The sequence below is a fragment of the Anomaloglossus baeobatrachus genome, chromosome 1, assembly GCF_048569485.1.
Source record: "Anomaloglossus baeobatrachus isolate aAnoBae1 chromosome 1, aAnoBae1.hap1, whole genome shotgun sequence".
NCBI lineage: Eukaryota > Metazoa > Chordata > Amphibia > Anura > Aromobatidae > Anomaloglossus > Anomaloglossus baeobatrachus.
Genome location: NC_134353.1, coordinates 36,055,435 through 36,078,775, shown reverse-complemented (window position 1 = coordinate 36,078,775; position 23,341 = coordinate 36,055,435). Strand labels below are relative to the sequence as shown.

Here is a 23,341-nt window from a genome sequence, read left to right as displayed (position 1 = left end):
CCCCAGCTGTGTCTGAATTTCCAGTCTGTCACGTTCAGTTCCCCTCACTCCCGATCACAAGACTCCAATGCCTGCCCATAAACTTCAAGTGACAGGATCCTGTAAAATAACACATGTGTTTGCATGCGTTTTTCTTTGCAAAAACAGGACCCGCTTTTGCAGCAAAAAAACGTTCATGAGGCATGTTAAAAAGAGTAGTGTGAAAGCAGCCTTACTTGAGAAGCAAATGCTGCACCCGGAATCAGCTCCAGACCTGTAACTTGATAAGCAAATGCTGCACCCGGAATCAGCTCCAGACCTTTTACTTGAGAAGCAAATGCTGCACCCGGAATCAGCTCCAGACCTTTTACTGCTTAATTGATGATGGATTAAAGAGGGAATATCCCATGCAGCCCGTTAACGATCTTTTGAGAAAATTGTCCAATTACTTTTGGTTCCTTGAAAAAAAGGCTTCTACATATTAAAGAGCTGTAATTCCAAAACTATTCCTCCAATTATGATTTGTGGCAAGCGGCTCCACATATCCCAGCCCCGTAGCGCGAGGAGCACTTTCCCTTTTTCCAAAAGACACACTAAAACATGCATTGTGTAAGTAGAATTTTTTTTTTCTTAAAGACAATAAAACATGTACAAAATAATTAAATTTTAATGACTACGTGCGATACAACCGTGACATTTTTAAAAGGATTTGGACATGTTATTTAGAAGCTTTGTTTTCTTTTCCAGCCTGAAGGATGACTTTTTTTTTTTGGAACGAGCCGTTCTGTGTTCCACATTCCCCCCCCCCGTCCTGATACCGAGAGCCAACTGAGGGGCGGTGGGCGAGTGCAGCTTCACCGAATCCAACGAGCACAAAAATAAATATATATTGAGGGAAAGCAAAGTGTCATTGAAGTTAGCACCTTGTCATTGACACCCTATTATTTTTTTCTCATCTATACAGATATACATATATCCTCTGGGGCGGGGGGAAATGGGGGGGGAGGGGGAGCTATTGCTTTCGGTAGCAAGTCCATTACTGGAAGGCTGCGAACATGTGTGAAATGAAGATGCGGCTTTAACACTACAACGTTCTTCGTTAATACTAGCTCTACCGCCATCATCACCCACGAATAAGTCCGGGCTGTGAACTGGGGCAACCAAAACCGTACCCCCCTCCCCCCAGCGTTGTCTGCAGGAAGAACGTGTGCTTATAAGTTTGCACGTCGATACAAGTGCGGAGGGATTGCAAACGATCCCCTACATGGTAATGATCAACGTCTTCTAATCCAGCACGTAAAAAGGTCTTATTAAATTAGGCAATGTATACATAAATCAGCCATGCCCATTCAGTGCCTCCGAAGAAAGGTCTGCTGGTACTGAGATTGGCATTGGTCCGTGTCTGTGTAGACTGCTGATGACCAGTCATATTGGTGTTCACCATCATGGCTCCACATAAACACTTCATCAATACTCATCCTTGGAGTTCCTCCCGACATTTATTTTTTAGGGGCAGGGAGGTCTCTTTAAAAGTAGCTGGGAATCATAAGATTTACTCCTGGGTCTTTACAGGAAGAAAAAATAATATTAATGTGGAGGAACTGATAGAAATGATGGACCTGGACCCTGAGCGTCGGCTGCAGCAAGTCTCATTGTAGTGACAATAACTTAAGAATTATTCTGCTTCGTCTTCCAGTTCTCATCAGGAAACGTAAGAAAAACAAAAAAAAAAAATGATGAATGTCAGTAAAAAGAAATCCTCCGGGAAGAGTGAACAGAACCATGCAGATGTGGGGAGAGGCCGGGAGACACCGCGGGAATCCGTGAAGCCCCCCTCTCGAGTCCCTCCATGGTAAAACTGCAATTCCTCCAGCATTATCAATGTTCACATCTCCTAAACTGTGCAAGTCCAACGTCAAATGCAGGTGCCGGGCTGTGCGGGCGGCTGGTGCTTCCGGTTTCGTGCTGCACCCGATTTCTCTTTGTACGCTAACGGCATTTGTTGTGAGATATCCACCAAAGCGCTGGCCACGGCTAGACCTACGGTGGAGAAGCCACAAGACATTAGTAAGATGGAGGATACTGCCTTTACATATTATTACTGATCCTGCCCTGATCCTGAGTTATACTTCAGAGCTGCGCTCACTATTCTGCTGGTGCAGTCACTGTGTACATACATTACATTACTGATCCTGAGTTACCTCCTGTATTATACCCCAGAGCTGCACTCACTATTCTGCTGGTGCGGTCACTGTGTACATACATTACTGATCCTGAGTTACCTCCTGTATTATAACTCCAGAGCTGCACTCACTATTCTGCTGGTGCAGTCACTGTGTACATACATTACATTACTGATCCTGAGTTACCTCCTGTATTATACACCAGAGCTGCACTCACTATTCTGCTGGTGCAGTCACTGTGTACATACATTACTGATCCTGAGTTACCTCCTGTATTATACCCCAGAGCTGCACTCAATATTCTGCTGGTGCAGTCACTGTGTACATACATTACATTACTGATCCTGAGTTACCTCCTGTATTATACTCCAGAGCTGCACTCACTATTCTGCTGGAGCAGTCACTGTGTACATACATTACATTACTGATCCTGAGTTACCTCCTGTATAATACTTCAGAGCTGCACTCACTATTCTGCTGGTGCAGTCACTGTGTACATACATTACCGATCCTGAGTTACCTCCTGTATTATACCCCAGAGCTGCACTCACTATTCTGCTGGTGCAGTCACTGTGTACATACATTACCGATCCTGAGTTACCTCCTGTATTATACCCCAGAGCTGCACTCACTATTCTGCTGGTGCAGTCACTGTGTACATACATTACCGATCCTTAGTTACATCCTGTATTATACTCCAGAGCTGCACTCACTATTCTGCTGGTGCAGTCACTGTGTACATGCATTACATTACTGATCCTGAGTTACATCCTGTATTATACTCCAGAGCTGCACTCACTATTCTGCTGGTGCAGTCACTGTGTACATACATTACATTACTGATCCTGAGTTACATCCTGTATTATACTCCAGAGCTGCACTCACTATTCTGCTGGTGCAGTCACTGTGTACATACATTACATTACTGATCCTTAGTTACATCCTGTATTATACTCCAGAGCTGCACTCACTATTCTGCTGGTGCAGTCACTGTGTACATACATTACATTACTGATCCTGAGTTACATCCTGTATTATACTCCAGAGCTGCACTCACTATTCTGCTGGTGCAGTCACTGTGTACATACATTACATTACTGATCCTGAGTTACCTCCTGTATTATACTTCAGAGCTGCACTCACTATTCTGCTGGAGCAGTCACTGTGTACATACATTACATTACTGATCCTGAGTTACCTCCTGTATTATACTTCAGAGCTGCACTCACTATTCTGCTGGTGCAGTCACTGTGTACATACATTACCGATCCTGAGTTACCTCCTGTATTATACCCCAGAGCTGCACTCACTATTCTGCTGGTGCAGTCACTGTGTACATACATTACCAATCCTGAGTTACCTCCTGTGTTATACCCCAGAGCTGCACTCACTATTCTGCTGGTGCAGTCACTGTGTACATACATTACCGATCCTGAGTTACCTCCTGTATTATACCCCAGAGCTGCACTCACTATTCTGCTGGTGCAGTCACTGTGTACATACATTACCAATCCTGAGTTACCTCCTGTGTTATACCCCAGAGCTGCACGCACTATTCTGCTGGTGCAGTCACTGTGTACATACATTACATTACTGATCCTGAGTTACATCCTGTATTATACTCCAGAGCTGCACTCACTATTCTGCTGGTGCAGTCACTGTGTACATGCATTACATTACTGATCCTGAGTTACATCCTGTATTATACTCCAGAGCTGCACTCACTATTCTGCTGGTGCAGTCAATGTGTACATACATTACATTACTGATCCTGAGTTACATCCTGTATTATACTCCAGAGCTGCACTCACTATTCTGCTGGTGCAGTCACTGTGTACATACATTACATTACTGATCCTTAGTTACATCCTGTATTATACTCCAGAGCTGCACTCACTATTCTGCTGGTGCAGTCACTGTGTACATGCATTACATTACTGATCCTGAGTTACATCCTGTATTATACTCCAGAGCTGAACTCACTATTCTGCTGGTGCAGTCACTGTATACATACATTACTGATCCTGAGTTACCTCCTGTATTATACTCCAGAGCTGCTCTCACTATTCTACTGGTGCAGTCACTGTGTACATACATTACATTACTGATCCTAAGTTACCTCCTGTATTATACTCCAGAGCTGCACTCACTATTCTGCTGGTGCAGTCACTGTGTACATACATTACATTACTGATCCTAAGTTACCTCCTGTATTATACTCCAGAGCTGCTCTCACTATTCTGCTGGTGCAGTCACTGTGTACATACATTACATTACTGATCCTAAGTTACCTCCTGTATTATACTCCAGAGCTGCACTCACTATTCTGCTGGTGCAGTCACTGTGTACATACATTACTGATCCTTAGTTACATCCTGTATTATACTCCAGAGCTGCACTCACTATTCTGCTGGTGCAGTCACTGTGTACATACATTACTGATCCTTAGTTACATCCTGTATTATACTCCAGAGCTGCACTCACTATTCTGCTGGTGCAGTCACTGTGTACATACATTACTGATCCTTAGTTACATCCTGTATTATACTCCAGAGCTGCACTCACTATTCTGCTGGTGCAGTCACTGTGTACATACATTACTGATCCTTAGTTACATCCTGTATTATACTCCAGAGCTGCACTCACTATTCTGCTGGTACAGTCACTGTGTACATACATTACTGATGCTGAGTTACCTCCTGTATTATACTCCAGAGCTGCACTCACTATTCTGCTGGTGCAGTCCCTGTGTACAGTGTAGTAATGTAATTCCTAGTTGCTGACTGCCTCCTGACTTACCAGACTGTCCCGGGGGTGGGATGCCCCCTAAACCACGCGGCAGCCGCACAAATATCGAGAGGACCGCGGCTTTGTTACCACAACATGGCTCCAGGGCGATCGGCTTTGGAACAGTCTGAGAAGAAGCAGAAGAAAATCAATCACTGAGTGTGGGGAGCAGGGACCACTACAAATGCCACCCAGAGGCCGGCGGTGACGACTGCCCCCCGCGGAGATAACGCACCCAAAATTAAGCATTAACAATTTCCTCGTTGTGAAACATTCACATAATATACAGCTGCGCTCTGCTCTGTCACACCAGCTCTGCTTGCAGTCAGTGAATATGAACCTGTTCCTGCAGTTTAATGAGACTAAAATCACCGTAACCTCTAAGTCTATTTGGATTATTAGTTTGCTACAATGTATCAGTGCAGGTAAAATAAAGCGGTTCTAACACCCGCACATTCTCAGCCTCCACAGCAGCGCTCTCCAATACAAAAATCTGCTATAGGGTCCTCCACACATATAATACAAAAGATATTCCTTTGTCTCACCAATGGCCCCTATGAGCACGCCATGACTGCAGATGCCCTCCGTGAGCACGCCATGACTGCAGATGCCCTCCGTGAGCACGCCATGACTGCACATGCCCTCCGTGAGCACGCCATGACTGCACATGCCCTCCGTGAGCACGCCATGACTGCACATGCCCTCGGTGAGCACGCCATGACTGCAGATGCCCTCCGTGAGCACGCCATGACTGCAGATGCCCTCCGTGAGCACGCCATGACTGCACATGCCCTCCGTGAGCACGCCATGACTGCACATGCCCTCCGTGAGCACGCCATGACTGCACATGCCCTCCGTGAGCACGCCATGACTGCACATGCCCTCCGTGAGCACGGCATGACTGCACATGCCCTCCGTGAGCACGGCATGACTGCAGATGCCCCCCCGTGAGCACACCATGACTGCAGATGCCCTCCATGAGCACGCCATGACTGCAGATGCCCCCACGTGAGCACGGCATGACTGCAGATGCCCTCCGTGAGCACACCATGACTGCAGATGCCCTCCGTGAGCACGCCATGACTGCAGATGCCCTCCGTGAGCACGCCATGACTGCACATGCCCTCCGTGAGCACGCCATGACTGCACATGCCCTCCGTGAGCACGCCATGACTGCACATGCCCTCCGTGAGCACGCCATGACTGCAGATGCCCTCCGTGAGCACGGCATGACTGCAGATGCCCTCCGTGAGCACGCCATGACTGCAGATGCCCTCCGTGAGCACGCCATGACTGCACATGCCCTCCGTGAGCACGCCATGACTGCAGATGCCCTCCGTGAGCACGCCATGACTGCACATGCCCTCCGTGAGCACGCCATGACTGCAGATGCCCTCCGTGAGCACGGCATGACTGCAGATGCCCTCCGTGAGCAGGCCATGACTGCAGATGCCCTCCGTGAGCAGGCCATGACTGCAGATGCCCCCCGTGAGCACGGCATGACTGCAGATGCCCTCCGTGAGCACGCCATGACTGCAGATGCCCCCCGTGAGCACGCCATGACTGCAGATGCCCCCCCGTGAGCACACCATGACTGCAGATGCCCTCCATGAGCACGCCATGACTGCAGATGCCCTCCATGAGCACGCCATGACTGCAGATGCTTCCCCCCCCATGAGCACGCCATGACTGCAGATGCTTCCCCCCCCATGAGCACGCCATGACTGCAGATGCCCTCCCGTGAGCACGCCATGACTGCAGATGCTTCCCCCCCCATGAGCACGCCATGACTGCAGATGCCCTCCCGTGAGCACGCCATGACTGCAGATGCCCTCCCGTGAGCACGCCATGACTGCAGATGCCCTCCGTGAGCACGCCATGACTGCAGATGCCCCCCGTGAGCACGCCATGACTGCAGATGCCCCCCCGTGAGCACACCATGACTGCAGATGCCCTCCATGAGCACGCCATGACTGCAGATGCCCTCCATGAGCACGCCATGACTGCAGATGCCCCCCCGTGAGCACGCCATGACTGCAGATGCCCCCCATGAGCACGTCATAACTGCAGATGCATTAGTATCGATAATCACCATCACATAAATAATAAAGTGCAGCCTTTTGCATTGGGTGTTTACTCCGCCATTGTCTCAGTCGAGCCCCCCGGCCCGCCGCTATTAATAGTGAATGAATTGCGGCACTGTTGTGTGGGCAGAAACCAACAGGCGCCATTATACGATTTAGAGGCTTAATGGAAAAGCAAATGTCAGGCTGATAAATCAAAGCCGGCGGTATTTATGTCCTCTATTACACCGGCATAATCCTATTAATGAATTAACATCCAGCGTCATGCAAATTAGTGTTTTATGACCCAACGGAAGCGTAAAAATGGAGCCGGGATTGTTGGAGGGATCTTTTTTATTTTCAATCGCAGCAGATCACATTCTGGCTAATTTGTCTTGGGTTTTTACAGCGCGGCCGTGAACAGCAGAAGCTCCGTTACTCTGATTACTTTATTGGGCACTCAATCTTCCCATCGTATAGATTTACAAGTTAGGGGCGGCTTTTCTCGACACTTAAGCTGCAGATGTTCAGCTATTTGTCAATGTTCGCATATTAACGGGACGCTAAACCCAGAAATGAATTAACGAGGAAACAAAAAAATGGAAATAGAACATTTAGTTGCCAAACTGATTATTCACCACAAAAGTAAGAGTCTAGAAGAAATCGGGGGGAAAAAAAAAAAGAGCTCCATCACCTCCACCTGGCTATATACAATAGTTCTACATGGGTTGGGTGGCTCCTCAGAGGACAACTTTATATACAGTAATTCTTCAATGTTGGGTGGCTCCTCAGAGGCCAACTTTATACAGCAGTGCTACATGGGTTGGGTGGCTCCTCGGAGGGCAACTTTATATATATCAGTTCTACATGGGTTGGGTGGCTCCTCGGAGGACAACTTTATATACAGCAGTTCTACATGGGTTGGGAGGCTCCTCAGAGGACAACTTTATATACAGCAGTTCTACATGGGTTGGGTGGCTGCTCAGAGGACAACTTCATATACAGCAGTTCTACATGGGTTGGGTGGCTGCTCAGAGGACAACTTTATATACAGCAGTTCTAGATGGGTTGGGTGGCTCCTCAGAGGACAACTTTACATACAGCAGTGCTACATGGGTTGGGTGGCTCCTCAGAGGACAACTTTATATACAGCAGTTCTACATGGGTTGGGTAGCTCCTCGGAGGCCAACTTTACATACAGCAGTTCTAGATGGGTTGGGTGGCTCCTCAGAGGACAACTTTATACACAGCAGTTCTACATGGGTTGGGTGGCTCCTCAGAGGACAACTTTATATACAAAAGTTCTACATGGGTTGGGTGGCTCCTCAGAGCACAACTTTACATACAGCAGTGCTACATGGGTTGGGTGGCTCCTCAGAGGACAACTTTACATACAGCAGTACTAGATGGGTTGGGTGGCTCCTCAGAGGACAACTTTACATACAGCAGTGCTACATGGGTTGGGTGGCTCCTCAGAGGACAACTTTACATACAGCAGTGCTACATGGGTTGGGTGGCTCCTCAGAGGACAACTTTATATACAGCAGTTGTATGGGTTGGGTGGCTCCTCAGAGGACAACTTTACATACAGCAGTTCTACATGGGTTGGGTGGCTCCTCAGAGGAAAAAACTTTATATACAGCAGTTCTATGGGTTGGGTGGCTCCTCAGAGGACAACTTTATATACAACAGTTCTACATGGGTTGGGTGGCTCCTCAGATGACAACTTTATATACAGTAATTCTTCAAGTGTTGGGTGGCTCCTCAAAGGACAACTTTATATACAGCAGTTCTAGATGGGTTGGGTGGCTCCTCAGAGGACAACTTTATATACAGCAGTTCTACATGGGTTGGGTAGCTCCTCGGAGGCCAACTTTACATACAGCAGTTCTAGATGGGTTGGGTGGCTCCTCAGAGGACAACTTTATACACAGCAGTTCTACATGGGTTGGGTGGCTCCTCAGAGGACAACTTTATATACAAAAGTTCTACATGGGTTGGGTGGCTCCTCAGAGCACAACTTTACATACAGCAGTGCTACATGGGTTGGGTGGCTCCTCAGAGGACAACTTTACATACAGCAGTACTAGATGGGTTGGGTGGCTCCTCAGAGGACAACTTTACATACAGCAGTGCTACATGGGTTGGGTGGCTCCTCAGAGGACAACTTTACATACAGCAGTGCTACATGGGTTGGGTGGCTCCTCAGAGGACAACTTTATATACAGCAGTTCTATGGGTTGGGTGGCTCCTCAGAGGACAACTTTACATACAGCAGTTCTACATGGGTTGGGTGGCTCCTCAGAGGAAAAAACTTTATATACAGCAGTTCTATGGGTTGGGTGGCTCCTCAGAGGACAACTTTATATACAACAGTTCTACATGGGTTGGGTGGCTCCTCAGATGACAACTTTATATACAGTAATTCTTCAAGTGTTGGGTGGCTCCTCAAAGGACAACTTTAGATACAGCAGTTCTACATGGGTTGGGTGGCTCCTCGGAGGACAACTTTACATACAGCAGATCTAGAGAAATATGGGGCTCCACAGTGTCTGACTTCAAAATACAGGAGTTTAATAAGGGTATGTGGCTTCTCGAAGGACAAATTCACATGCGACCATTCCAGAGAGGTGGACGGCTCCTCACAGCCAGACTTCCCATGTAGTAGTTTCAAGAGGGCTAAGCAGCACCTCGGAGGCAGACTTCAAATACAGCAGTTCTAGAATGGCTTGGGGCTCCATGGATGTCAACTTCACACACAGCAATTCTAGAAGGTTGAGCGGCTCCACGGAGGCAAACTTCACATACAACAGGTTCTAGAAGTGTGCTGCTCCTCAGAGGCTAATTTCACATACAGCATTTCTAGAGTTGTGGGGACCCTTGGAAGCTGATTTCATATGTAGACGTTTTAGAAGTGTATGGGGATCTATGCAGGCAGACTTTACATATAGAAGTTCTAGAGAGGTGGGTGGCTATCGGAAGCCAACATCACATACAGCAATTCTAGAGGGGTAGGCAACTCCTTGGAAGCAGACTTCACATACAGTTGTTCTAGCAGTGTGTTTGGCTCCCCAGAGGCAAGCTTCGCACATAGCAGTTCTAGAGGGGTGTGGGACCCCTTGCAAAACTAATTTCACATATAGAAGTACTAGAGGGGTGTGAGGCTCCTTGGAGGCAGACTTAACATACAGCACTTCTAGAGGGGTTTGTGGCTCTTCGGAGGCAGACGTCACATATAGAAATTCTAGAGTTTTGAGCAGCTCCTCTGAGGCTGAAATCACACACAACAGGTTCTAGAGGTGTGCTGCTCCTCAGAGACAAATTTCAAGTACAACTTTTCTAGAGGAGTAGGACCCCTTAGAGGCATATTTCACATAAAGCAGTTCTAGGACTATCTGTGGCTCTCAAGAGGCCAGCTTCTCAAAAGATGTTCAAGCGGAATGTGGGGCCCTTTGGGGGTCAAATTCGTATATAGCTGTTCTAGAGGGGTGTGTGGCCCTTTGGAAAGCTGATTTCACATATAGAGGGGCGTGAGGATCTACGGAGGCCAACTTCACATATAGACGTTGTAGATGGGTGTGGGGCTTCCTTCTCGGAAGCTAACTTCACGAGTAGGCCTAGAGAAGTGGATGGCTCCATGGAGGCCGACTTCACAATGAGTTATTCTAGAGAAATTAGTGGCTCCATGGGGGCTGATTTCACATACTGCAGTTCTAGAGGGGTGGACAAATTCATATATAGTAGTTTTAGAGGGGTGTGTGGCCCCTTGGAAAGCTGATTTCACATATAGAGGTTCTAGAGAGGTGTGGGGCTTCTCGGAGGCAGACTTCACATATAGAAGTTGAAGATGGGTGTGGGGCTTCTCGGAGGCCGACTTCACATATAGAAGTTGTAGATGGGTGTGGGGCTTCTCGGAGGCCGACTTCACATATAGAAGTTGTAGATGGGTGTGGGGCTTCTCGGAGGCCGACTTCACATATAGAAGTTGTAGATGAGTGTGGGGCTACTCGGAGGCCGACTTCACATATAGAAGTTGTAGATGGGTGTGGGGCTTCTCGGAGGCAGACTTCACATATAGAAGTTGTAGATGGGTGTGGGGCTTCTCGGAGGCCGACTTCACATATAGAAGTTGTAGATGAGTGTGGGGCTTCTCGGAGGCCGACTTCACATATAGAAGTTGTAGATGGGTGTGGGGCTTCTCGGAGGTCGACTTCACATATAGAAGTTGTAGATGGGTGTGGGGCTTCTCGGAGGCCGACTTCACATATAGAAGTTGTAGATGAGTGTGGGGCTTCTCGGAGGCAGACTTCACATATAGAAGTTGTAGATGGGTGTGGGGCTTCTCGGAGGCCGACTTCACATATAGAAGTTGTAGATGAGTGTGGGGCTTCTCGGAGGCAGACTTCACATATAGAAGTTGTAGATGGGTGTGGGGCTTCTCGGAGGCCGACTTCACATATAGAAGTTGTAGATGAGTGTGGGGCTTCTCGGAGGCCGACTTCACATATAGAAGTTGTAGATGGGTGTGGGGCTTCTCGGAGGTCGACTTCACATATAGAAGTTGTAGATGGGTGTGGGGCTTCTCGGAGGTCGACTTCACATATAGAAGTTGTAGATGAGTGTGGGGCTTCTCGGAGGCCGACTTCACATATAGAAGTTGTAGATGGGTGTGGGGCTTCTCGGAGGTCGACTTCACATATAGAAGTTGGAGATGGGTGTGGGGCTTCTCGGAGGCCGACTTCACATATAGAAGTTGTAGATGGATGTGGGGCTTCTCAGATGTCGACTTCACATATAGAAGTTGTAGATGGGTGTGGGGCTTCTCAGAGGTCGACTTCACATATAGAAGTTGTAGATGGGTGTGGGGCTTCTCAGAGGTCGACTTCACATATAGAAGTTGTAGATGGGTGTGGGGCTTCTCAGAGGTCGACTTCACATATAGAAGTTGTAGATGGGTGTGGGGCTTCTCGGAGGCCGACTTCACATATAGAAGTTGTAGATGAGTGTGGGGCTTCTCGGAGGCCGACTTCACATATAGAAGTTGTAGATGGGTGTGGGGCTTCTCGGAGGCCGACTTCACAAGGAGTAGTTCTAGAGGAATGGGTGGCTTCATGGAGGCTGACTTCACAAACTGCAGTTCTAGAGGGGTGTGGGGCTTCACGGAGACAGAATTCATATATAGAAGTTTTAGAGGGGTGTGGGACTGAGTTGGTAATCTGACTTGTTGGATCTTGATATTCTAGTATCTGCCGACTTGAACCCACATGTTGCACGATTTTTCGGCACAGTTGAAGTGCGGATTTTAAAAATCAGTAGCTGGTCAACTGTACTCAGTTTTTTCTGAGGCTGAAAGAGTTAAACACTTTAGGTCTCAATTTTTGGCCTCACTGGTTCCATCTGACCAAAAGTACTGCAGTGGGGGGAGGTTTCTGCTGCAGCACGCTGCCTCCCATAGCTGTTTAAGCCCTTCCATTTGTATTTTGCATGCATCCGCACTTTGGCAGAGACCAGCAAGCAATAAATATCTCCTGTGACCCTTGTAGACGCCTTTCTCAGGTTCTTACCTTTAAGATCTTTTAGCTTGTGTCCCTTTAACAAAAATGGTTTCAATAGAAAAAGTGACTAGAATAAGTATAAAAAAAAAAAGCGACATTCTCAGCGATTCGTCTGGAGATGTGCTGTATGAGTAGGTGTGGAATATATTGTATATAAATTGCTTTACTTCAGAAGTGTGGTTTTTTTCTTTTGCGGATGCCGGTTTTGTTGATGGGGCAGAATTCTTTATTTGATTATCAGCCAATCAGGCGGCTCCGGAGCGGCGGGATAAGGAGAGCGCGGGCTGCGGCCGAGAGTCTCGGCACTAATGACAAATATGAAAGGAAGGAAGAAAGAAAACAAGGTAGAAGACAGAACATTTTTCTTTTTAAGCTGATTTTTTTTTTTATTTTTTGTTGTTGTTGCAGTGATTGAACTGAAGTCAGCAAAGTACGGTATCTGCAGAAACCGGAGCGCGGCGGTGTGCGGGCACGGGGCGATGTGCGGGCACGGGGCGATGTGCGGGGACGGTCCGTGCACAAGAGCTGACAATAACGGACGTCACATCAGCAGCCATAATTACAACACACGCAGTAATTCATTCTGAGGGTGTCGGGACTCACAGCCGCAGCATTTTGGGCTCTCCGGCTCCCTGTCACTCATGTCGGCTCTGCGTGGCTGTGATAACACGCTGCGTGCTGCAGATACCAGTCACCAACTCAGGAGGAAACGGCTGAGAAACACAGAAATGCCCAAATCTACTCAGAAGGGAAAAAGTACAGAAGAGAGAACGTAAAGAGGGGAAATAGGGGGAGAGCGCGCATACGAAGGGAAATGGGGGAGAGCGCACTTGTGGGAAGAGGAGAAAGGGCGCGAGGGACAGGGCGCGAGAGACATGGCGCGAGGGACAGGGCGCGAGGGGAAGGGGACGAAGGGCGCGAGGGGAAGGGGATGAAAAGCGCGAGGGGAAGGGGGGAAAGGGCGCGAGGGGAAGGGGGGAAAGGGCGCGAGGGGAAGGGGGGAAAGGGCGCGAGGGGAAGGGGGGAAAGGGCGCGAGGGGAAGGGGGGAAAGGGCGCGAGGGAAGGGGGGAAAGGGCGCGAGGGAAGGGGGGAAAGGGCGCGAGGGAAGGGGGGAAAGGGCGCGAGGGAAGGGGGGAAAGGGCGCGAGGGAAGGGGGGAAAGGGCGCGAGGGAAGGGGGGAAAGGGCGCGAGGGAAGGGGGGAAAGGGCGCGAGGGAAGGGGGGAAAGGGCGCGAGGGAAGGGGGGAAAGGGCGCGAGGGAAGGGGGGAAAGGGCGCGAGGGAAGGGGGGAAAGGGCGCGAGGGAAGGGGGGAAAGGGCGCGAGGGAAGGGGGGAAAGGGCGCGAGGGAAGGGGGGAAAGGGCACGAGGGAAGGGGGGAAAGGGCACGAGGGAAGGGGGGAAAGGGCTCGAGGGAAGGGGGGAAAGGGCTCGAGGGAAGGGGGGAAAGGGCTCGAGGGAAGGTGAGAAGGGAAGGGGAGAAGGGCGCGAGGGAAGGGGAGAAGGGAAGGGGAGAAGGGCGCGAGGGAAGGGGAGAAAGGAAGGGGGAAGGGCGCGAGGGAAGGGGAGAAGGGAAGGGCGCGAGGGAAGGGGAGAAGGGAAGGGGGAAGGGCGTGAGGGAAGGGGAGAAGGGAAGGGCGGAGGAAAGGGGCGAAGGGCGCAAGGGAAGGGGGCAAAGGGCGCGAGGGAAGGGGGCAAAGGGCGCGAGGGAAGGGGGCAAAGGGCGCGAGGGAAGGGGGCAAAGGGCGCGAGGGAAGGGGGCAAAGGGCGCGAGGGAAGGGGGCAAAGGGCGCGAGGGAAGGGGGCAAAGGGCGCGAGGGAAGGGGGCAAAGGGCGCGAGGGAAGGGGGCAAAGGGCGCGAGGGAAGGGGGCAAAGGGCGCGAGGGAAGGGGGCAAAGGGCGCGAGGGAAGGGGGCAAAGGGCGCGAGGGAAGGGGGCAAAGGGCGCGAGGGAAGGGGGCAAAGGGCGCGAGGGAAGGGGGCAAAGGGCGCGAGGGAAGGGGGCAAAGGGCGCGAGGGAAGGGGGCAAAGGGCGCGAGGGAAGGGGGCAAAGGGCGCGAGGGAAGGGGGCAAAGGGCGCGAGGGAAGGGGGCAAAGGGCGCGAGGGAAGGGGGCAAAGGGCGCGAGGGAAGGGGGCAAAGGGCGCGAGGGAAGGGGGCAAAGGGCGCGAGGGAAGGGGGCAAAGGGCGCGAGGGAAGGGGGCAAAGGGCGCGAGGGAAGGGGGCAAAGGGCGCGAGGGAAGGGGCAAAGGGCGCGAGGGAAGGGGGCAAAGGGCGCGAGGGAAGGGGGCAAAGGGCGCGAGGGAAGGGGGCAAAGGGCGCGAGGGAAGGGGGCAAAGGGCGCGAGGGAAGGGGGCAAAGGGCGCGAGGGAAGGGGGCAAAGGGCGCGAGGGAAGGGGGCAAAGGGCGCGAGGGAAGGGGGCAAAGGGCGCGAGGGAAGGGGGCAAAGGGCGCGAGGGAAGGGGGCAAAGGGCGCGAGGGAAGGGGGCAAAGGGCGCGAGGGAAGGGGGGAAAGGGCGCGAGGGAAGGGGGGAAAGGGCACGAGGGAAGGGGGGAAAGGGCACGAGGGAAGGGGGGAAAGGGGCACGAGGGAAGGGGGGAAAGGGGCACGAGGGAAGGGGGGAAAGGGCACGAGGGAAGGGGGGAAAGGGCACGAGGGAAGGGGGGAAAGGGCACGAGGGAAGGGGGAAAGGGGCACGAGGGAAGGGGGGAAAGGGCACGAGGGAAGGGGGGGAAGGGCACGAGGGAAGGGGGGGAAGGGCACGAGGGAAGGGGGGGAAGGGCACGAGGGAAGGGGGGGGAAGGGGGGAAAGGGCACGAGGGAAGGGGGGAAAGGGCACGAGGGAAGAGGGGGGAAGGGCACGAGGGAAGGGGGGGAAGGGCACGAGGGAAGAGGGGGGAAGGGCACGAGGGAAGGGGGGGAAGGGCACGAGGGAAGGGGGGGAAGGGCACGAGGGAAGGGGGGGAAGGGCACGAGGGAAGGGGGGGGAAGGGCACGAGGGAAGGGGGAAAGGGCACGAGGGAAGGGGACGAAGAGCGCGAGGGAAGGGGAGAAGGGAAGGGGGAAGGGCGTGAGGGAAGGGAAGGGGGAAGGGCGTGAGGGAAGGGAAGGGGGAAGGGCGTGAGGGAAGGGAAGGGTGCGAGGGAAGGGAAGGGGGAAGGGCGCGAGGGAAGGGGGAATGGGGGGGGGGCACTAACAATAAGAATAAAATTTGGAGGTGACTAGCAGTGTGTGTCTATGACAGTATGTGGAGAGCTTTGGTGACCCTGCGGTGCATGTACTGGACCTTCTACCAGTTATGAAGCAGGAGAGCGGCTGGTGACACCGGATATATAAACCTTGGATCACGGGGTGACTGCGGCCATTAGTCCATTACAGTCTCATTACCCCTCCGCAGTAGCAGCCGTGACTCCGCAGAGCTGGGAGCAGCTCCTGTATATATCTCACACAGCAGTGGTGTGGACTCTGGGGGTCTCAGGGGGAGGCCTGGGACACTGAAGAGGGGGCTTTAATTAGGGTATTAATAATTGGGAGTGTGGAGCTATGAGATGAAGAAGGATAATGAGCGGGAGCCTCACCTTACAGGGAAGGGAAAGGATGGTGCAAAATGCAGCCTGGATCAACTGAGTGTAATGCAAATGTGCAATAGTCCTCCAACCTCTCATATGCCCCTATATAATACTGGCATCTGCTTATGTGCCTGGTACTACAGCTGAGCATTAGAAAGGAGACACATAACGGAGCGCTGCTCTGCGGTCTGATGCATCGCGCTCCCGTCACTTTTACATACGAGCTCCTATTATCTTGCGCTCCTCTTGTAGCCGCCTATGATTAAACTATATTAAAAAGCCCAACAAAAGAGCAGGAGACACATAAAGCCGTGGTCGCCGGAATATCGGAGCACCGCTGCGTGCGCGCCGGCCGCGAGCGTCACCGCAATTACCAGTGATAAGGGATGGGATTCATTTGCTGGTTTGTAATTTGGACTCGTGTTCCCCTGATAACCTTCTCCGGATTTAACCTGCGGGAGATAATTGCTGCAGATTACTCTGAAGCACATCCCAAGTAAAGATTTAATTACAAATACACAGACCCATCGACAATGGAAATCAATGGAGAAACAAAGCCCAGGTGCAGGCGACAACCCCGGCATCCGTGCCAGGACCTAGTATTGATCGAGAACCGCCGTGCAGACGGAGACACGTCCACTACCGGCCCACAACGTCTGGACGGATGGTGCACCATCTCCGTTAGTTTCCTGGATTATCACACTGTGCAGCCCCCGACCCCCCGATGCACCGTCTCCACCTGCTCCTCCTGTGCAGCCCCCGACCCCCCGATGCACCGTCTCCACCTGCTCCTCCTGTGCAGCCCCCAACCCCCCGATGCACCGTCTCCACCTGCTCCTCCTGTGCAGCCCCCGATGCACCGTCTCCACCTGCTCCTCCTGTGCAGCCCCCGACCCCCCGATGCACCGTCTCCACCTGCTCCTCCTGTGCAGCCCCCGACCCCCCGATGCACCGTCTCCACCTGCTCCTCCTGTGCAGCCCCCGACCCCCCGATGCACCGTCTCCACTTGCTCCTCCTGTGCAGCCCCCGACCCCCCGATGCACCGTCTCCACCTGCTCCTCCTGTGCAGCCCCCGACCCCCCCCAATGTACCGTCTCCACCTGCTCCTCCTGTGCATTCCCCGACCCCCCGATGCACCGTCTCCACCTGCTCCTCCTGTGCAGCCCCCGACCCCCCGATGCACCGTCTCCACCTGCTCCTCCTGTGCAGCCCCCGACCCCCCGATGCACCGTCTCCACCTGCTCCTCCTGTGCAGCCCCCGACCCACCGTCTCCACCTGCTCCTCCTGTGCAGCCCCCGACCCCCCGATGCACCGTCTCCACCTGCTCCTCCTGTGCAGCCCCCGACCCCCCGATGCACCGTCTCCACCTGCTCCTCCTGTGCAGCCCCCGACCCCCCGATGCACCGTCTCCACCTGCTCTTCCTGTGCAGCCCCCGACCCCCCGATGCACCGTCTCCACCTGCTCCTCCTGTGCAGCCCCCGACCCCCCGATGCACCGTCTCCACCTGCTCCTCCTGTGCAGCCCCCGACCCCCCGATGCACCGTCTCCACCTGCTCCTCCTGTGCAGCCGCCAACCACCCCGATGCACCGTCTCCACCTGCTCCTCCTGTGCAGCCCCCGACCCCCCCGATGCACCGTCTCCACCTGCTCCTCCTGTGCATTCCCCGACCCCCCGATGCACCGTCTCCACCTGCTCCTCCTGTGCAGCCCCCGACCCCCCGATGCACAGTCTCCACCTGCTCCTCCTGTGCAGCCCCCGACCCCCCGATGCACCGTCTCCACCTGCTCCTCCTGTGCAGCCCCCGACCCCCCGATGCACTGTCTCCACCTGCTCCTCCTGTGCAGCCCCCGACCCCCCGATGCACCGTCTCCACCTGCTCTTCCTGTGCAGCCCCCGACCCCCCGATGCACCGTCTCCACCTGCTCCTCCTGTGCATTCCCCGACCCCCCGATGCACCGTCTCCACCTGCTCCTCCTGTGCAGCCCCCGACCCCCCGATGCACAGTCTCCACCTGCTCCTCCTGTGCAGCCCCCAACCCCCCCGATGCACCGTCTCCACCTGCTCCTCCTGTGCAGCCCCCGACCCCCCGTCCCCACCTGCTCTTCCGCTCCGGCAGCAGAATCAGAGAGCCAGAGAAGCTCGGAAAAAAATAAAACAGCTGTCGCAATGAAATCTAGGAAAGGTCCGTTGTCAGCAATGTTCCTGATCTGTAGTGTTAGTCTGATAACAGAGACAGGCGTACCACAAACAAAAACGAACACAAAAAGAAATAACAGGCCACCGACTGAGGATTTATAGGGCCCCGGCCACATGGCGGCTGCGGGAATCAACATCTGCTGCCATCTCCGGCAGAAAACCCGAGGCGCCTTCACCTGCGCTGGTCTCATGTTCTAAATTCCCTCCATCTCATCAAAGGGATCGGGAACAGGAGCGGCACATTATGCAACACAACATACAGAAAAATCACGAAATCTGGCATCAATGGACCAAAAGAGTCCCACATTATCAGATATTCTGGATTATCAGATAGTAAAGTAGTAAACCAACTGGGACCACTAAAAGAAAAGTAAACTAATTGGAACCCCCTGAAAGGAAACTAAATTTAACAACGAAAGTAAACCAACTAGGACCAAAAAAAGGAAAATAAACCAACTGGGACCCCTGAAAGGAAAGCAAACCAACTGGGACCCCCTGAAACTAAAGTAAACCAACTGGGACCACTAAGGCTATGTGTCCACGGTAGAATGTTGCTGCGGATTTTTCTGCATGAAAATCCGCACCTTTTTTTGCCGCGGATTTACCGCGGAATTGACGCGGATTTTGATGCGGATATTTTTTTTTTCCCCATTCTATAGCCAAAATCCGGATCAAAATCCGCAACAATAATTGACATGCTGCAGATTTTTCCGGATCAAAATCCGCGGCAAATCCGCCGCGGAAAAATCCGCAGCATGGACACAGCATTTCCAAAATGCCATTGAAATGGCCTGGAAGTGCCGCTGCTGCAGATTTTCGGAAAATCCACGGCTTTTCCGCGAGAAATCCGCGGCAAAATCCGCGCATTTTTTGCAGCGTGGACACATAGCCTAAAAGTAAAGTAAACTAATTGGAACTCCCTGAAAGCAAATTAAATTAACTTGGACCCCTAAAAGAAAAGTAAACCAACTAGGACCAAAAAAAAGGAAAATAAACCAACTGGGACCCCCTGAAAGGAAAGTAAACCAACTGGGACCCGCTGAAAGGAAAGTAAACCAACTGGGACCCCCTGAAAGTAAATTAAACCAATTGGGACCCCCTGAAAGTAAACCAACTGGGACCCGCTGAAAGGAAAGTAAACCAACTGGGACCCCCCTGAAAGTAAATTAAACCAACTGGACCCCCTGAAAGGAAAGTAAACCAACTGGGACCCCCTGAAAGTAAATTAAACCAACTGGGACCCCCTGAAAGTAAATTAAACCAATTGGGACCCCCTGAAAGGAAAGTAAACCAACTGGGACCCCCTGAAAGTAAATTAAACCAATTGGGACCCCCTGAAAGGAAAGTAAACCAACTGGGACCCCCTTAAAGTAAATTAAACCAACTGGGACCCCCTGAAAGTAAATTAAACCAATTGGGACCCCCTGAAAGTAAACCAACTGGGACCCGCTGAAAGTAAACCAACTGGGACCCGCTGAAAGGAAAGTAAACCAACTGGGACCCCCTGAAAGTAAATTAAACCAATTGGGACCCCCTGAAAGGAAAGTAAACCAACTGGGACCCCCCGAAAGTAAATTAAACCAACTGGGACCCCCTGAAAGTAAACCAACTGGGACCCGCTGAAAGGAAAGTAAACCAATTGGGACCCCCTGAAAGGAAAGTAAACCAACTGGGACCCCCCGAAAGTAAATTAAACCAACTGGGACCCGCTGAAAGGAAAGTAAACCAATTGGGACCCCCTGAAAGGAAAGTAAACCAACTGGGACCCCCTGAAAGGAAAGTAAACCAACTGGGACCCCCTGAAAGGAAAGTAAACCAATTGGGACCCCCTGAAAGGAAAGTAAACCAACTGGGACCCCCTGAAAGGAAAGTAAACCAATTGGGACCCCCTGAAAGGAAAGTAAACCAACTGGGACCCCCTGAAAGTAAATTAAACCAACTGGGACCCCCTGAAAGTAAATTAAACCAACTGGGACCCCCTGAAAGGAAAGTAAACCAACTGGGACCCCCTGAAAGTGAACCAACTGGGACCCCCTGAAAGTAAATTAAACCAACTGGGACCCCCTGAAAGGAAAGTAAACCAACTGGGACCCCCTGAAAGTGAACCAACTGGGACCCCCTGAAAGTAAATTAAACCAACTGGGACCCCCTGAAAGGAAAGTAAACCAACTGGGACCCCCTGAAAGTAAATTAAACCAATTGGGACCCCCTGAAAGTAAATTAAACCAATTGGGACCCCCTGAAAGGAAAGTAAACCAACTGGGACCCCCTGAAAGTAAATTAAACCAATTGGGACCCCCTGAAAGGAAAGTAAACCAACTGGGACCCCCCTGAAACTAAAGTAAACCATATGGGACCTATTGAAACGAAATTAAACCAACTGGGACCCCCTGAAATTAAAGTAAAACAACTTGGGCCACTAAAAGTAAAGTAAACCAATTGGAACCCCCTGAAAGGAAAGTAAATCAACTAGGACCAAAAAAAGGAAGTTAAACCAACTGGGACCCCTGAAAGGAAGGAAAGGAAACCATCCGGGCCTCTTGTTGCTCTGTGGTGATACTATTACGTGGTGTCCTGCATGATACGGCCACACACTGCGATGTATACGGGGGAGCCAGGCCTCGTTCCTGGGGTGGTGCACACTGGAGAACCCCTGTGATTTCTGGTCTTTATTTTTTGGCAGGAGAAAAAGAAACCCCCTAAAGCCCAGCGGCAGATCAGCGACATCTCCGTACGAGGAGACGTCGGTGCTGGTAATAATATTCCCCAAGTTCTCATCCCTCTCAGTAAAGCAGACCCCTGCGGTCACGCACCACGCCGCTGAGAAACGGGGGCCATAAACCCCCCATCTGTCCCATTACGTCTCTGATAACACCGGTTGTGCGTTTTAACCCTGGTGCTCTGTAATTCTTCAGCTGCACTGATACACTGTAACAAACTATCAGAAGTGACAGATTAGAGCTGCTGGGCTGTGCCACATACCGCCGAAGCAAACCATCAGCTGTACAAAAAGGTAAATAAGAGTGTGGCCATTCACCGACAGCAAGCAGAAATCCTGTAAATGGGGAGGGACATATATAGAGGGCGTGTGCAGCGCTGGCTGGCGGAGCAGGTTACCGCTCCGTGGTTGGGCTCTGGTGTAAGCCTGCGCTGCCGCCATTCCGCAGCTCGGTATCTGCTCTCTATGGCAAGCGCAATCCTCACCTTCACGCTTCCACCGATCAGATCAGGCGGCTCCTCGTCTGTTTCCAAGGCGACGTTGACGGAGGCGAAGGGTCGGCTGGCCATCTGCTGCATCTCCCGGATGAGTTGCTGAAAGAAAAACAAGACAGTGAAGATGGGGACGGACAAAGAATCAAGAGGGCAGGGTGCGACAGGAAGCCAGAGAGGGCAGGGTGCGACGGGAAGCCAGAGAGGGCAGGGTGCGACGGGAAGCCAGAGAGGGCAGGGGGCGACGGGAAGCCAGAGAGGGCAGAGGGCGACGGGAAGCCAGAGAGGGCAGGGGGCGACGGGAAGCCAGAGAGGGCAGGGGGCGACGGGAAGCCAGAGAGGGCAGGGGGCGACGGGAAGCCAGAGAGGGCAGGGGGCGACGGGAAGCCAGAGAGGGCAGGGGGCGACGGGAAGCCAGAGAGGGCAGGGGGCGACGGGAAGCCAGAGAGGGCAGGGGGCGACGGGAAGCCAGAGAGGGCAGGGGGCGACGGGAAGCCAGAGAGGGCAGGGGGCGACGGGAAGCCAGAGAGGGCAGGGGGCGACGGGAAGCCAGAGAGGGCAGGGGGCGACGGGAAGCCAGAGAGGGCAGGGGGCGGCGGGAAGCCAGAGAGGGCAGGGGGCGGCGGGAAGCCAGAGAGGGCGGGAGACGGAAAGCCAGAGAGGGCGGGAGACGGAAAGCCAGAGAGGGCGGGAGACGGAAAGCCAGAGAGGGCGGGAGACGGAAAGCCAGAGAGGGCGGGAGACGGAAAGCCAGAGAGGGCGGGAGACGGAAAGCCAGAGAGGGCGGGAGACGGAAAGCCAGAGAGGGCGGGAGACGGAAAGCCAGAAGGCGGGAGACGGGAAGACAAAGGAGCAAGAGGGCAGGAGACGGCAAAGGAGCAAGAGGGCAGGAGACGGCAAAGGAGCAAGAGGGCAGGAGACGGCAAAGGAGCAAGAGGGCAGGAGACGGCAAAGGAGCAAGAGGGCGGGAGACGGCAAAGGAGCAAGAGGGCAGGAGACGGCAAAGGAGAAAGAGGGCGGGAGACGGCAAAGGAGAAAGAGGGCGGGAGACGGCAAAGGAGAAAGAGGGCTGTCACAAACCACCGGGGGGGTCACTCAGAAATCCCCCGCGCTGGCTACCAGTACGTCACAATCGGGGGGTAACAAGCAGGAGTCAACCCTCCTTTATACCTCCCGACCGACAGACAGAGCACGTGACGCGCTCTCTAGCGCTCTCTTATAGTCAGGCCAATTATGGAATTGCCCGACAATAAGCAAGGAGGCCGCTATACTACTTATGCCGATTATTGAAGGGTCCCCGGTGAGAGTAGGGTATATATTCCCCCGACCTCCGCGGGCGGAATATATAATATCTTCCCGAATCTCACTGGCCTCCCCACAATAATCCTTGGCACAACTCGCTGCCACCAACCGCTTCACGGTAACTATTAGCCGAACACACAGACGTGGGATTCAAGATCGAGATAACAGAACAGCCCAAGATTAATTATATAATTTAATCGCCTAAAGCACACTAGAAACTACAATATATACAATAGGGAATCTACAGAATATACAGTTATGTCAGAGTACAGTTACAGATAAAGCATGGGTTACAAACAGGCATACACAGTTCAATCAGTTACCTTGTGCGTCTGGCCACAGGGGGGCGCTGTAGACCAGGTTTCCAGGAACTCTCTCACAGGTCTGTCCCAACCAGGCCCCCGAGCAGAAGAACACTGGAAAATGGCCGAAGTAGGGTTATCAACCTGGCCAAATCCAGGTCCCCTCCTACCTTAGTGACCTCACAGGGAGCACT

At 52.5% G+C, this 23,341-nt stretch overlaps 1 protein-coding gene across 1 annotated transcript in view; it reads right to left on the bottom strand.

The window, feature by feature from the left end:
* Positions 1-628: 628 nt before the first annotated feature.
* The window catches only part of ATRN (attractin), a 189,553-nt gene continuing 166,840 nt past the window's right edge, over positions 629-23,341 (bottom strand). The window contains 3 exon segments of the mRNA XM_075346398.1: positions 629-2,019; positions 4,962-5,076; positions 21,538-21,645. Of these exon segments, the coding sequence (XP_075202513.1) occupies positions 1,895-2,019; positions 4,962-5,076; positions 21,538-21,645 (348 nt within the window). The 3' untranslated portion in view covers positions 629-1,894.